This window comes from Saccopteryx bilineata, chromosome 1 (genome assembly GCF_036850765.1).
Source record: "Saccopteryx bilineata isolate mSacBil1 chromosome 1, mSacBil1_pri_phased_curated, whole genome shotgun sequence".
Classification (NCBI taxonomy): domain Eukaryota; kingdom Metazoa; phylum Chordata; class Mammalia; order Chiroptera; family Emballonuridae; genus Saccopteryx; species Saccopteryx bilineata.
This window is the reverse complement of record NC_089490.1, coordinates 153,710,423-153,725,086: the sequence shown is the minus strand read 5'-3', so window position 1 is coordinate 153,725,086 and position 14,664 is coordinate 153,710,423. Positions and strand designations below refer to the sequence as shown.

General features: G+C 48.1%; 1 protein-coding gene across 7 annotated transcripts in view; it reads left to right on the top strand.

Moving 5' to 3' along the window:
• The window catches only part of KDM4B (lysine demethylase 4B), a 171,793-nt gene that overhangs the window by 42,804 nt on the left and 114,325 nt on the right, over positions 1–14,664 (top strand). For all 7 annotated transcript variants that reach the window (XM_066275126.1, XM_066275118.1, XM_066275110.1 and 4 more), the window contains exons 2-3: positions 2,883–2,970; positions 8,682–8,847. In XM_066275126.1, the coding sequence (XP_066131223.1) occupies positions 8,707–8,847 (141 nt within the window). In that variant the 5' untranslated portion in view covers positions 2,883–2,970; positions 8,682–8,706. The remainder of the gene's footprint in view (positions 1–2,882; positions 2,971–8,681; positions 8,848–14,664) is intronic.

The following is a 14,664-nucleotide window of genomic DNA, read 5'->3' as shown; positions in this document are numbered from 1 at the left end:
GGTGCTTTTGCCCCCCGAAGTGTAAGAACAGAAGAATCCATGGTCACAGTGGCCTAGCACCATGGGCAGCAGCAGATTGGGGTCTGTCCAGCTGAGAATTACAGGGCCTGGTGGTTTCTCTGCCTTTCAAACCATGTGCTGATAGGGGCAACCCATGTCTAGCGGGGGAGACAGTTACAAATGATCCATTGAGGCACAGATGAGAGATAGGGTCTGGCAATTCACAGCAGAAAGGCCTGTGTGGTCAGTGGAAGTAGAAAGACCTCTTATCTCCTCTGTGATCAGGAAAATGCACATTGATGCTATAGCATTAGTCTCTTTTGCTGTCCTGACAGATGACCACAGACTTAGTGACTTAAACAACATACATTATCTCATAGTTCTGGAGGCTGGAAGTCCGACGTGGTCTCACGAGGCTAAGATTAAGGTGTGGTCAAGGCTGGGTATATGGAGGCTCCAGGGGAGCACCTGTTCTTTGTCATTTCTAGCTTCTGGAGGCACCTGTACTACTTGCCTTGTGACCCCTTCTTCCGTCTTCATAGCACATCATTCTGGCCTCTGCTTTCATGATCGTATCTCCTCTGACTCTGACCCTCCCACCTTCCTCTTATATGGACCCTTATGATGACAGAGCCTACCTGATAATCCAGGATAATCTTTCCATTTTATGATCCCTCACTTAATCCCATCTGCAAAGTCCCTTTTGCCTTAGAAGGGAGCATTGCCACAGGTTGTAGGGAGTCTGACGTGGACATCCTTGGCAGCCGTTATTCTGCCCGCTACAGCCACATGGAGAGATTCCACAGTAATCGGATCCTCTGACTTCAGCTTTGGCTGATGTCAGGGGCTGGAAGGGCTGTGGAGTGGGGCAGCCTTCAGCCATGCAGGAGGTGGGAGAGGCCGAGGAGCCCTTGGTAGAGCCTACAACAGTTTACTGTGTCCAGAGGGAGATGTGTGTACCCTCAGGTCCACCAATTTCACAGCTTCATGTGGCATTTCAACCAGGGGTTGTGACCTGTTAAAAGGCAGTGAAATCACTAAAATGAGTTGTGCCCAGTAATTTTAAAAACCAGATTAAAGTGCCTGACCTGTGGTGGCGCAGTGGATAAAGCGCTGACCTGGAAATGCTGAGGTCGCCGGTTCAAAACCCTGGGCTTGCCTGGTCAAGGCACATATGGGAGTTGATGCTCCCAGCTCCTCCCTCTGTCTCTCTCCTCTCTAAAAATGAATAAATAAAATAAAGAAAAAATTAAAAAAAAATTATTGAAAAAAATTAAAAAACAAACAAACAAAAAACAAAACAAAAAAAAACCCAGATTAAAGTAAGATTAAAAATGTCAGTGTGGCTGTGGTAGGTTGGCTCAGTGGATAGATCATCGGCTCATTGGCCCAGCATGAGGATGCCCTGGATTTGATCCCTGCACAGGAGAAGTGACCATCTACTTCTCTTCCCTTTTTTGTCCCCCTTCTTTCTCTGTTCCCCTCTCACAGCCAGTGGCTTGATTGGTTCAAGTGTCGTCCCCGGATGCTGAGGATAGCTTGGTTGGTCAGTGTTGGCCTCAGGTGCTGAAGATAGCTCAGTTGATTGAGCACTGGTCCCAGATGGCGGTTGCCAGGGGTTGCCGGGGGTTGCTGGTTAGATCCCAGTCTGCCTCTCTATCTCCGTCCCTCTCACTTAAAAAAAAAAAAAAAAAGTCAGTGTGCATTGCCTATTGTGAGGGTGGTGGTAAAATCTATGCTATTTAACTCTTGGTGAATTGGAAAAAGGGTATGGTACTGAGTTCAGCCAGGGCCCCAAGGGGCGATTTGCTCTTCCTGGGATGCTTAGGGCCTACTGGGATGCTCAGGTTATGGACAGTATGTGCAAAGGCCCGGGGAACATCCAGGAGACCCTATGCCATTGGGGTTCATGTATCTGGAGAGCTGGTGAGCTGGGATAGCTGTACCAAAGATTGTCAAAGGTCCTGGGGCCAAAGCCAAGTTTAGAGTTTCATGCTGCATCCATTAAACAAGTACTGGAGTATCTCTGCCGAACTGTAAATTCCTAGGTCGGGACCCTGCCCTTGGTGGGGTCTGCACAGCACCCGCTAGGCTCTCCCTGTGTGCTCTTCCTCTGTACACCTCCTGGGGGTGCAGATGGACGTCATGTTGTCTGTGTGAGTTTCCTCCTTGGAGAGGTATCTTTCCTGGCTATAGGGATGGATCCACAGGAGACAGAACTTGTTGTAAACCTCTCAGAAGCTGCCTGTACCTTGTTTCCAGAAACTTCTCTGGTTTAATTTGTTCTTAAAAAAATTTTTTTATTTTTTTATTTTTCTGAAGTTGGAAACAGGGAGGCAGTCAGACAGACTCCCGCATGTGCCCGACCGGGATCCACCCGGCATGCCCACCAGGGGGCGATGCTCTGTTGCAGCCAGAGCCATTCTAGTGCCTGAGGCAGAGGCTATAGAGCCATCCTCAGTGCCAAGGCCAACTTTGCTCCAATGGAGCCTTGGCTGTGGGAGGGGAAGAGAGAAACAGAGAGGAAGGAAGGGGGGAGGTGGAGAAGCAGATGGGCGCTTCTCCTGTGTGCCCTGGCTGGGAATCAAACTTGGGACTCCTGCACGCCAGGCCGACGCTCTACCACTGAGCCAACCGGCCAGAGCTTTAATTTGTTCTTAATTTTTTTGTGGAGGTTCTTGCTTCCTCAGCTACTGTTAAGTGGACGATTAGCTTAAAATGGATTTTCGTGTTCCTGCAAAGTGGCAAGGATTTGAAACATCTGAATAAAGGCAAAAGAAAGCATTCTAGGGCTACGTGCTGCTGTTAGGAGTGTAATGTGGAATATAGACTTAAGCATGTGATCAAGTTAATTAATTATGCTTTTATTTTGTGCATTTTAGGAACCATCACCATTGCTGGACAGAAATTCGAGCCATTTACTAGAGTATCTCTGCAACTTTGCTATCAGAATATACTAGGAACTTTCAAGTAAGTGCAAGATCAAGACACTGAAGGCTGTAGCTTCCTCCCAGGTGGCTGTGAGGCCTGCATACTTCGGGGAGAAGATGGCCCTGTTTGTTCCTGAGTGTCTGGGGTGTCCAGGGTGTATATAATGCCCTTAGATAGAGGAGCACGGAACCCGCTGGGGATGGCTCTGCTGGATGTCTCTTCTCTGGTCTGCACACACTATGTTTGTACTCTCAGCTTTCAGCATCTGAATGTCTGTCTGTCCCTTGCTTCTAGAAGCCCTGAGAGCCACTGTGCATTTCAACTGATGCTGGGGTCGGCCAGGATGGGCTGCCCTGTTTATGTTGTATAGATCAGGTGGGACACCACTTCTGGGGTCCTTGAGGGCCCTATTCACCCCACTCCACAACCTATTAAATATGGTAACCAGTCACATTTGGGAGGTGGGGAATTTAAAATGGAAGTTTCTTTTAAAATATGTTTAAAAGAATTACTTTGCCCTGATGCTCTGGGTTTCAACTCTAGGCTATTCACTGTTTCCTATACTTTTCTAATAATCCAGGGACAGAGGACAGAGTGTTTTAAAGTTGTGGCCTCTGATGGTGGCACAAGGTGGTCACTGATAAGAGAGGAAATAAGCTAATCACCTCCCAGCTCACACCCATGGTTGTGGGGGTAACAGGGTGGAGGAGGAACAGTCCTGTTCACTCCTTGCCACATTGGCTGCTCCCAGTGGCCTGAGAAAGACTGCCTCATGTTCAGTGTTGACCTCAGACGCATGCCACATGGCTAATTAGGGCTAGGTGTGGACTAGAACATGGCCTTTTCAAATGCATCAAACACCCTGAACCACTTTTCAGAAACATTCTTCTCTGATCCCATGTGTGTGTCCCACAACGGCTGCAACAGGACCATATACCTGGTGACTGTAAACAGCCCATATTTATTGTTTGACAGTTCTGGGATCAGAAGTCTGGAATGAGTCGTATGGGGGCTAAAAGTGTTGGCAGGGTCGCTTCTTCTGGAGACTTCGGGGTAACATTGATCTCTCTGAGCTTTTTCAGCTTTAAGGGACCACCTGCTTTCCTCTCCTTGCGGCTCATTTCTGGAATCTATTCAGCCTCTACCTTCATTGCTCTGTCATCTGATCTCCATTGCTTTCTTTATATCTCCTTGTGATAACATTGGGACCCCTGGGGGATCCAGGATCATTCCCATTACAGGTTGCTTAACTTAATCCCATCTGCAAAAAGTCCCTTTTGCCATGAAAGGAGCATAGTCACATTTGGATTAGGATGTGGATGTCTTTGGGGAACTTGGTGTCTTATTCTGCTGATCATAATCTTGTCTAAACCCCAGTACAGTCTATAATTATTGGGTCTATAATATTTTTTTCCCTTTCTTTTCCAAGTGAGAGGAGGGGAGATAGAGAGACAGACTCCCACATACAGCCTAACCAGGATCTACCCAGCAACCCCCGCCTGGGGCTGATGCTCTGCCCATCTAGGGTCATGCTCACAACCAAGCTATTTTTAGTGCCTGAGGCAGAGGTTCCATGGAGCCATTCTCATGTGTGGGGCCAACACGCTTGAATCAGTTAAGCCAGTGGTCCACAACCCCCAGGCCACGGACCAGTAGCGGTCCGTGGGCCATTTGGTACCGGTCCACAGAGAAAGAATAAATAACTTACATTATTTCTGTTTTATTTATATTTAGGTCTGAACGATGTTTTATTTTTTAAAAATGACCAGATTCCCTCTGTTACATCCGTCTAAGACTCACTCTTGATGCTTGTCTTGGTCACATGATACATTTATCTGTCCCACCCTAAAGGCCAGTCCATGAAAATTAAACTAGTCCGTGGCCCAAAAAAGGTTGGGGACCACTGAGTTAAGCCATGGCTGTGGGAGGGGAAGAGAAATGGGGAAGGAGGGAGAAGTAGATGGTCGCTTCTCCTGTGTACCCTGACTAGAAATTAAACCCGGGACATCCATATGCTGGGCTGATACTCTGCCACTGAGCCAACTGGCCAGGACCAGGTCTATAATCTTTATACAACATCAGGGTGGTTAACTTTCATGGACTGGCATGAAATTTCTGGTGGACCAGCATCAGTCCATGAACTGGCAGTTGAAAAACACTGGTCTAAACCACCACACTCTTTTTCACAGTGGCTCTACCATCTTAATATTCCCACCTGCCGTGTATCAGGGCTCCAATTTCTCCACATCCTCATCAACACTTGTTATTCTTGTTATTGTCTGTTGTTTTTTATTCTAGCCATTCTAGTGTGGGTGAGTGGTATTTCATTGTGGTATCGATTTGCATTTCCCTGCTGACTAACATGTTCAGCCCCTTTTCATGTGCTTGTTGACCTTTTGTGTATCTTCTTTGCAGAAATGTCTATTCAAATTCTTGGCCCACTTTTTAATTGGGCTGTTTGTCTCTGTATTATTGAGTTGTTAGATCCCCACTTTTTTGGCATGGCACTGTCTGGTAAATAGCATATCACTCTTTCTGGATTGTTCTGCAAGTTTTCTCTTGGGAGGCTCTTACTTAATCCTCTGTCCTTCCCACCATGTTTCCAGTAAACCAAAAGGTTGACTCAGGGCTGGTGTCTAGTCAGATTCCTTTTCTATTTCTTAAATATGTACACACAAGATTTTTATTTGCCCTCATTCAAGAAATATGTCAAGGGTTATGGAGTGTTGGGATTACAACACTCCATATGGGTTTGTAATGCATTTTAATTTTTTTCCTTATATTTACCTACTAAAAAAATCTTCATTTAAAAAGGCTTGGAAAATTCCTATGAAGTTACCACCTAGCTGAATCTGATGACAGTGGTTGGAGTAGAGTGCCTCTTGCCAAGTGTGCATGTGCAGAATGCTCTACCTGCGGTCTCATCACCTGCTTTCCACCTTCTAGCTGGAAAATTCATCCCTGTGTTGTGATTTTAACATGAGGCAGCGCTCATGTGGGCAGGGCCCTGGGGCTGCCCCACTCTGCCTGGGGCAAGTTGGTCTTAGGGAAGAGACCAATATACTCTGTCACATTTCAGCAATGGTGCCAGGTGTTTGGGTGGACAGGTGTGAGGCAGCCTCTGAAAGAGGCTATATTCACCTCCACTGTAGGCTACTTGTGAGCCAGTCTTGGAGGAGAGGCAGCCAGCTGGCCAGGACTAGTCAAGCCAAACATGAGAGCTATTGGAAGTGGGTAGGTCCTGGCACCTGTCACTCACCAGGGTGAGAGAGAAGTGGGAGACTCGGGCTGTCTCAGCAGAGCCTGGCTGGGCATCTAGCCCTACCATCTACCTACCATTGGCCTGGGCATGTGACTTCCACTAGTGGGGCCCTGTGTCCTCAGTGAACTATGAAACATGGGCTTATTGTATGGAGTGGACAAGTCACCCATGTAAATGCATAGAACAGGGCTGGGGGTCTCTGCTTCTGGGAACTGGCAGCCATGGCAGACTGAGAAACCATCCTCTGGACTTTGGCTTGGCTATCTATGGTTTGTGACCAGGGGCTGAGAGTGGGGTGATTACGTTCTGGAAGCAGGCCTCAGGGGATGAATTTAATGGTCCATGTGACAACCTCTTTCCTTTTTTTTTTTTTTTTTTTTTTTTTTTTTACAGAGGCAGAGATAGACAGGGACAGACAGACAGGAACGGAGAGAGATGAGAAGCATCAATCATCAGTTTCTCGTTGTGCGCGTTGCGACTTCTTAGTTGTTCATTGATTGCTTTCTCACATGTGCCTTGACCGTGGGCCTTCAGCAGACCGAGTAACCCCCTGCTGGAGCCAGCGACCTTGGGTCCAAGCTGGTGAGCTCTTTGCTCAAGCCAGATGAGCCCGCGCTCAAGCTGGCGACCTCGGGGTCTCGAACCTGGGTCCTTCCGCATCCCAGTCCGACGCTCTATCCACTGCGCCACCACCTGGTCAGGCAACCTCTTTCCTTTTATGAATCGTGTTTTCTTGGTGGTTCTCTGTGACCCTGCCCAGAGCCTCTTCAGAGGCTCTTGTGACCTGCCATGCACACTTCAACTTTGTGGCTACCCCTCAAGAAGCCTAGACTTGTAGACAGAGGACAGAGGGTCATGGTGGGTCCCAACTCTGATGCAACAGTGAAGCAGTGACCTCCCCTCCCCTCCACGTATATCAGGATCCTCGGGGGCTCTCACCAGCAATTCAGCCAAGATGTGACCCTCAGAGGGGGCTTTGGCTGCTGTTCCCCTGGCCCCAGCCTCATGTGTCACAGGCATCGGATGAGGACTTAGGGGCAGGGCCAGGACATGGTACTTGTGAGCCTGGGGCCTCCAGATCTCTTTCAGGGGTCTGACTGCCTCAGTGGCAATTCATGGGCTTGTGCTGCCCTCTAGTGCTTGCCACAGGAAGTACCTTTTGGAAACCTGTATCTCCATCTTGATCCCCTCCACCCCTTTCTGGAACCATTTGGTTTCCTGGCTTTCTCATTCCCCAGCTCACTTTGGGGTGGGGTGAAGTAGAGTTGGTTAAATTGTTCTCAAGTTTGTGTGTACTGAATTTGGACCTTTTCCAAATCCTGGAGGGAGTCTAGTCTTTTGGAACCAGGAGAATTTTTTTTTTTTAAGTGAGAGGAGGGGAGATAGTGAGATAGACTGCTGCATTCGCCCTGACTGGGATCCACCCGGCAACTGTTGTCTGGGACTGATGCTCTGACCAACAAGCTATCTTCAGCATCCAGGTCAACTCTTGAACCAATCGAGCCACTGGCTGCAGGAGGGGAAGAGGGAGAGAAGGGGGAGAGGGAGGAGGAGAGAGGTAGATTGTTGCTTTTCCTGTGTGCCCTGACTGGGAATTGAACCTGGGACGTCCATACACCAGGCCAACACTCTATCCATTAAGCCAACCTGCCAGGGCTGGAACCAGGAGAATTTAATCGGCCAAAAGGGACCCTTGCTAGAGTCCATCACCGAGTCCCTTCCTGCTCAGGATGGGCCACCGACAACCCTGCTGGGTCTCCTTAACTCTGGGGAGAGGAAGGGTCAGCTGCAGTCTTCTTCCCTAGAGGAGCCCTAATCCCCAATTATCTTCAGGTACCAGCAATGAATCTTAGAATGCACAGACTTGCCAAAATGTCCAGGTGTGGGTATAACCAAGGGCACCTCAGAGAATCTCTGATCATTGGAAATGAGCCATTCTGGTTGGGCCTTCTGACCTGGCTCCATATTCCTGCCTTGGGCTGTCCTTGGGTCATGGGGCCTGGCTTTGCTGACAGCAGCCAGGCCAGCCCTGGAGTAACCCACATCCTGCTTGGGGTGGGCCCTGTCTGGAGTTGTCATTCCTCTGCTCACAGGGTTGCACCCCAAAAGAAGGCAGACTTATATACAACCTCACTTACCTTCCAGAACCCACTGTGTGACGCTGTCTCTCTGGACATCCAGCTCTGAAGGACATGCATTGATTTGAGTCCCTGATAAGGAAAGCTTTTATTTCCTAGGGCTCCAGCTTAAAATCAATGCTCTGGCTTCCAGTATTACATTGGTTTTTAGAACTAGGATACCTCTGTTTTTAATTAGTTGAAGTCATTTTTCTTTTGTTCCAGAGCAGAGCAAGGAAATTGGCTCCCGTCTCTTCTGTGTCCCATGTTACTTCCTGGGCCCGCAGGAACTTTTAGTGTAGTCTAAGGGAGGTAAGCACCCGCTGGTAGTGGTGCTGCCATGCTCACACGCTCTCTGTCTTCCCTCGCAGGTGTGGCGGTGTCTCAGCTGCAGCCATGGGGTCTGAAGATCATGGGGCCCAGAACCCCAGTTGTAAAATCATGACGTTTCGCCCAACCATGGAAGAATTTAAGGACTTCAACAAATACGTGGCCTACATTGAGTCCCAGGGAGCCCACCGGGCAGGCCTGGCCAAGGTGAGTGACATTGTGTTCCTGGCGTGGCTTTTCTGTTTGTGTCTATGTCTGAAGAAGGTGTTGCACCCATTAACCTGTTGACTGAACCACTCTGACCTCATTTGTGTACACACATGACAGAGAACGGAGAGAGATGAGAAGCATCAATTATCAGTTTTTCGTTTTCTTTTCCCATGGCAGGTGCTGTTCTAGGCACTGGAATTCATAAATACTGCTCCTGTTCCTGTGGGAGTTGGCAGGCTGGGGTGGGGTCCCAAAGCTGTGCTGAGCCTAGCCCAGTAGGCAGTGGCTGCCCAAGGCATCACAGCAGCAAGTCTTACCCTTCTGGGGAGGGGAGAAGGAGATTGAGGGTCTGGAAAGGCTTCCAGGCAGGTATAGAGTTTCTACCTTTATATTCCTAGTGAAACAGGGTGGGTTCTTTTTTTTGTTTGTTTGAGAAAGTAATGCACATGGGAGGCAAATTCAAACAGTGCAACTGGGCATAAAGTGACAAGTAAATCTCCTTTTCCTCTGGTCACTATCTCCCAGCTCCTGTCCCTGGAAGCAACATGGTTACCAACTTCTTCTGTCTCCTTCCTTGACATATCACACAAATACTTGTACATACATGTATGTGTGTGCACATGTGAAGACAGACAGACATACAGGCTCACTCTGTGTCTCTTTAATTAATGGCTGTATTTCCTCATGGGCACATGAAACTGTGTGTGGCATTACTCAATTGATGATGGGAAATACTTGTAACCTGTTTGCTTAGGGTTCTTTTAGTTGCTACCTGGATATGTATCACTTTAAGATTTCTAGTTGTCTATTCTTTAGACCAGGAAGTTGGTAAACCTTTTCTGCAAAGAGCCAGATAGTATTTTCAGTTTGTGGGACACTCTGTCACTACCACTCAGCTGTGCCGCCTTATAGGACCTGTAAACCAATAGGCATGCTGTACAACAGTAAGACTTTATTTATGGACTCTGAAGTGTGAATTTCATAGAATTTTACTTGTCCCGAAATACTCTTTTATTTTATTTTATTTTTTATTATTATTTTTTTTCAAAGACAGAGAGAAAGTCAGAGAGAGGGATAGAGAAGGACAGACAGGAGAGATGAGAAGCATCAATCATCAGTTTTTCGTTGCAACACCTTAGTTGTTCATTGATTGCTCTCTCATATGTGCCTTGACCGTGGGCCTTCAGACTGAGTAACCCCTTGCTCGAGCCAGCGACCTTGGGTCCAAGCTGGTGAGCTTTTTGCTTAAGCCAGATAAGCCCGCGCTCAAGCTGGCGACCTTGGGGTCTCGAACCTGGGTCCTCTGCATCCCAGTTCGACGCTCTATCCACTGCGCCATCGCCTGGTCAGGCCCGAAATACTCTTTTTAAAAGGAATTTCTGGCCTGACCTGTGGTGGCGCAGTGGATAAAGCATTGATCTGGAATGTTGAGGTCACCAGTTCAAAACCCTGCACTTGTCTAGTCAAGGCACATATGGGAGTTGATGCTTCCTGCTCCTCCCCCCTTTCTCTCTCTCTTTCTTTCTCTCTTTCTCTCTTTCTCTCTCTCCTCTCTAAAATGAATATATAAATAAAAATAAAAATAAATTTAAAAAAAGTTGCCTTAGTCACCTGACTGATGGTGGCACAGGGATAGAGTGCTGACCTGGAATGCCAATGTTGCTGGTTTGAAGCCCAACGTTGCCAGCTTGATCCCAATCTCACTGGCTCGAGCATAAGAGTCCCTGGCTTGACCCTGAGGTTGCTGAAACAATTCTGAAGTTGCTGGCTCTACCCCCAACGTCGCCAGTTTGATTCCTGTTCAAGGGATGAATGAGAACCAATCAATGCATAACTGAGTGGAGCAAGGAGTTGATGCTTCTCTCTTTCTCTCCCTTCTTCTCTCTCTCTCCCTCAAAAAAAAAATTCCTAACCATTTAAAAATGAAAAAACCGCAGCACATTCTTAAGTCACAGGCTGTACAAAAGCACACAGGCTGTGCTTTGCTGGCTACCCCTCACCCGTTTCAGTTGGTTTTGTTACTATATCAGTTCCTGTCCTGGTGACCCATACCTTCATCCTCAGCCTTAGGAGAAAGGAAAGCAGTAAGCCTGCAGCACCTTTTCCCCACTTTCCTCATGATTTTTGTTTATCGTATTCGTGATAATATAACAAAATACAACTTTTTTACCTGTTATTAGGAACCATGCTTGCCACTGTCGTTTTTGTTTTAGCTTTCCCTTTAAATGGCTTCAGTGCTTACCACCTGTGTCTTACTCACCCGAAGTCTGTCATCTCTTATGAGAAGGGCTCTGTAAACCTTGCAAGCTAGGGCCTGACCAGGCGGTGGCGCAGTGGATAGAGCGTCGAACTGGGATGCCAAGGACCCAGGTTCAAGACCCCGAGGTGGCCAGCTTGAGTGCGGGCTCATCTGGTTTGAGCAAAAGCTCACCAGCTTCAACCCAAGGTCGCTGGCTTGAGCAAGGGGTTACTCGGTCTGCTGAAGGCCCACGGTCAAGGCACATGTGAGAAAGCAATCAATGAAAAACTAAGGTGTCGCAACGAAAAACTAATGATCGATGCTTCTCATCTCTCTCCGTTCCTGTCTGTCTGTCCCTGTCTATCCCTCTCTCTGACTTTCTGTCTCTGTAATAAAATAAAAAAGCATTCTTTAAAAAAAACCAAAAAACAAAAAACCTTGCAAGCTAGGGTTCTAGCAAGTTCAGAAGTGTCCATTTGGGGCTTTTCTACCCATCAACTGATCCATAGTCTGGTGTCAATTGTCAGGACCTGCCCATTGCAAGTTCCCAGTAGTGGGCAGATTCTGAGGCCAGCAGAGTCCTGGTGCCTTTAGGGGTGGTGTGTGGGGTCCCTTCCTTTGTCTCCTGTCATTGACCTAGTTCCACTTTTCCCAGGACACAGCCGGCCCATCTGCCTTTGAAGTCACATTATCCTTTATGTCAGGAATCTTGTAGCAAGTTAGCGTCTTGTACTATTCTGTTGGATGCACCTTTAATTCCCCCCCACCCCACCCCCAGCGATTCTCCGCCATCCTTTCACCATCATCCTTTCTGTTGCCCTTCCTTCACCGCTGTGTGAACCATGCTATTACCTTCTCTCCCTGTCTTCATCTCCTTCTCTGTCTTGTCGCTTCTCCTTTGAGCCCAGGTGCCTCTGCTTTAGGCTTTTAATTCCATTGGATCAATTTTTTTTTCTAATTTATTTGGATCGATGGGAATCTGTTCAGATTTTTGCAAGGCACATATTTTCAGGGTATATTTTCCCTCTGTCTTTTGTTTTGCATGTTCATTTTCTCTCTTAAGTGGTATTTTGTTTGGTGCTTTCTCTCTGACTGATAGTCGCCTCTGGATGTGGGAATCCTTCCTGAATCCGACTGAGAGGGATACAGTCTGGGGTTCAGGCATGGATTTGGTGTGAACCTCCTGGCAATTAGGGTTACAGTGACACACATGCACACACACGTCCCTTCTCCCATTGAGCAGGGAGAGTGTACCTCTAGTCCCTCAGTAGCCACCCTTCCACTCTGGGGACAGAGAAGCAGGGGCTTTGTCCCTGAGCACCTCCTATTTCTTCTCGGGGGGGGGGGGCTTGGCTCTCAGGGCTGCTAGTCTCTTTGGAGAAGTGACATGACGTCCTGCTGGCCTGAACCAGCTCTGCAGACATGGATGTCTGCCTACCCTGGCCTCATCAGCCTTGACTGCCTTTTTTTTTGTGTGTGTGTGTGTTTGTTGTTGTTGTTTGTTTGTTTGTGTGTGTGTGTGTGTGTGTGTGTGTAGGTAGGGGTTTCCTTCTTTCATGAAAGCTCTATTTGGTCCCCACCTCAAAAGCTTTGGGAGCTCAGTAGAGCTGAGTGGGGGTGAGCGCTCAGCAGGCAGGTGGAGCCAGGGCCACAGCTAGAAGTGGCTCTGGATGTGCAGGAACTCCAGTCTGGGCTGTTGGGCAGCCTAATTGTGGTCCTCAGCCTCTCTGCACATATTCTGGATACAGTGCTCAGTGGGTCCCTGCCCCCCACAGACCAGGATTGGGAGCCTCCCTAGTCTACTTGGGAAGCACAGGGGCAGGAGGAGCCAAGAGGGACATGATGTGGTATGGTGGGGTGTTGGGATAGTGTGGGGTGCTATGGAAGGGGTCAAGGTGCTTTGGTGCTCAGGTGCATCCCTGAGGACAGTCCTGCAGCTAGGCAATGTCCTGGCTGCTCTCAGCTGCCAGGCCCCTGCTGAGAGGGTTTAGGACCAGGTGGTTTTAGGGGGCAGAGGCTGGGCCCTCACTCCTGCCCTCTTGCAGGGTCCTCCACACTTTCTGTCCCAGCTGCCTAGACTCCTGACTTTTCCACACAGCTCACACCTGCCCAGTGATGTGTCATTCACTTGAAGTGTGTGGCCTTTCCTTTCCAACTTACTTTGGCTGAGCTTGTCCTCCAGTTGCTTTGAGCAAGGGTCGGCCCAGGGTGGTATCAGGGGCCGAGTGGAGGTAGTCAGAATGCTGGAAGTTCTTTAGGTGACATCCTCCAGATGTCATTTGCCTGGGATTCTCATTTTAGACCTGATCTTGCAGAGATGTGAGCGTGTTAGGCCACAATACATTACTAAGTGATTTTTCCTGAAACTCCTAGTTCCAAATTACCTGCAAGTGGCCCTCCTTTCAAGCAGCCTTTTCAGAACCTGCTTAGAAGGTGTCCAGGAAAATGTAGTTCACACATGTGCAAACCAGGCACTGCACCTGTGTCTGAAGGGCCTTCCCTGGTTTTCAGCTGCTGTCATACTGCACTGTGTTAGGGATGGTGTAAGTCAACAAAGTGAGCCTCAGGCTCTTGTTCACAAGTGGGAAATTTGGGAGTGACATTTTTTATTCATTTTGCTCCAGACTGGGACTAGGGACAGACTTTCTTTCATAGAACTGAAGTGGGTCTGCAGCCTGTCCAGGGTCACGTCACTTTCCTGCAGGAGAAGCTCCAGGCTTTCTGTCAGGAGGAGACATCAATAATTAATTGAAACGTAGCTCAGGGGCATGAGGCCTTCCACGCAGGACATTGCAGGTACTAGAAGCACAGCCCCTTTTAGTGTTTGTGTTTCCAGTCTTGAATGTTTGGTTTAGCACCCGAGTCTTCAGATTTCTCACTTGAAATCTAAGAAACCTTCAGCTGGCGGGCTGACCCCAGCCAGCACTCTCTTGTCACATGGCCTCATACCAGACACAGGCAGGCACCCTAGGCACCTATTGTGTTGTGGTCACAGTTGACAGAGCAAGAGAGAAAATGTCCCAGATAGAGCCTTCACTAAATAGTTGTGTCCTTACCTTCATTTAACTCTATATTAGGGTCCCAGATGTGGCACTGCTGATACTGGGGCTGGGTCATCTCTGTGAGGCTGTCCTGGGCACTGTGGGGTGTTGAGCAGCATCCCTGACCCCTGCTCACTCAATGCCAGGAGCACCTCCAGTAATGACATCCACAGATGTCCCCAGACATTATGCAGTGTCCTTTGGGGCTGAATTGTCCTAGATGAGACCCACTAACTTCTTCTTATTGCTCTGTTCTGTTGGGTTTTTGTTTTGTTTTGTTTTTTGTAAATACACTTTTGTATGCTGACAGGGGACACAACATCTTTCTGTTGTTAACAGGCAACTAGAGAATAAGTGTTTTTGTTGTCAAGCAAAACATTTTTGTCCACCAATGTGATAGATGTGATAGTGGAATACTTGGGGGTGAATTTCAACCCTTCTGGAAGTTGTTAGCAAACTCGGGCATCAGCATGGTGTTCTTCCCTTATTGGCTCCAAACAGGATGAGGGTTCAGCCTCTAGAGTTCATGGTTGA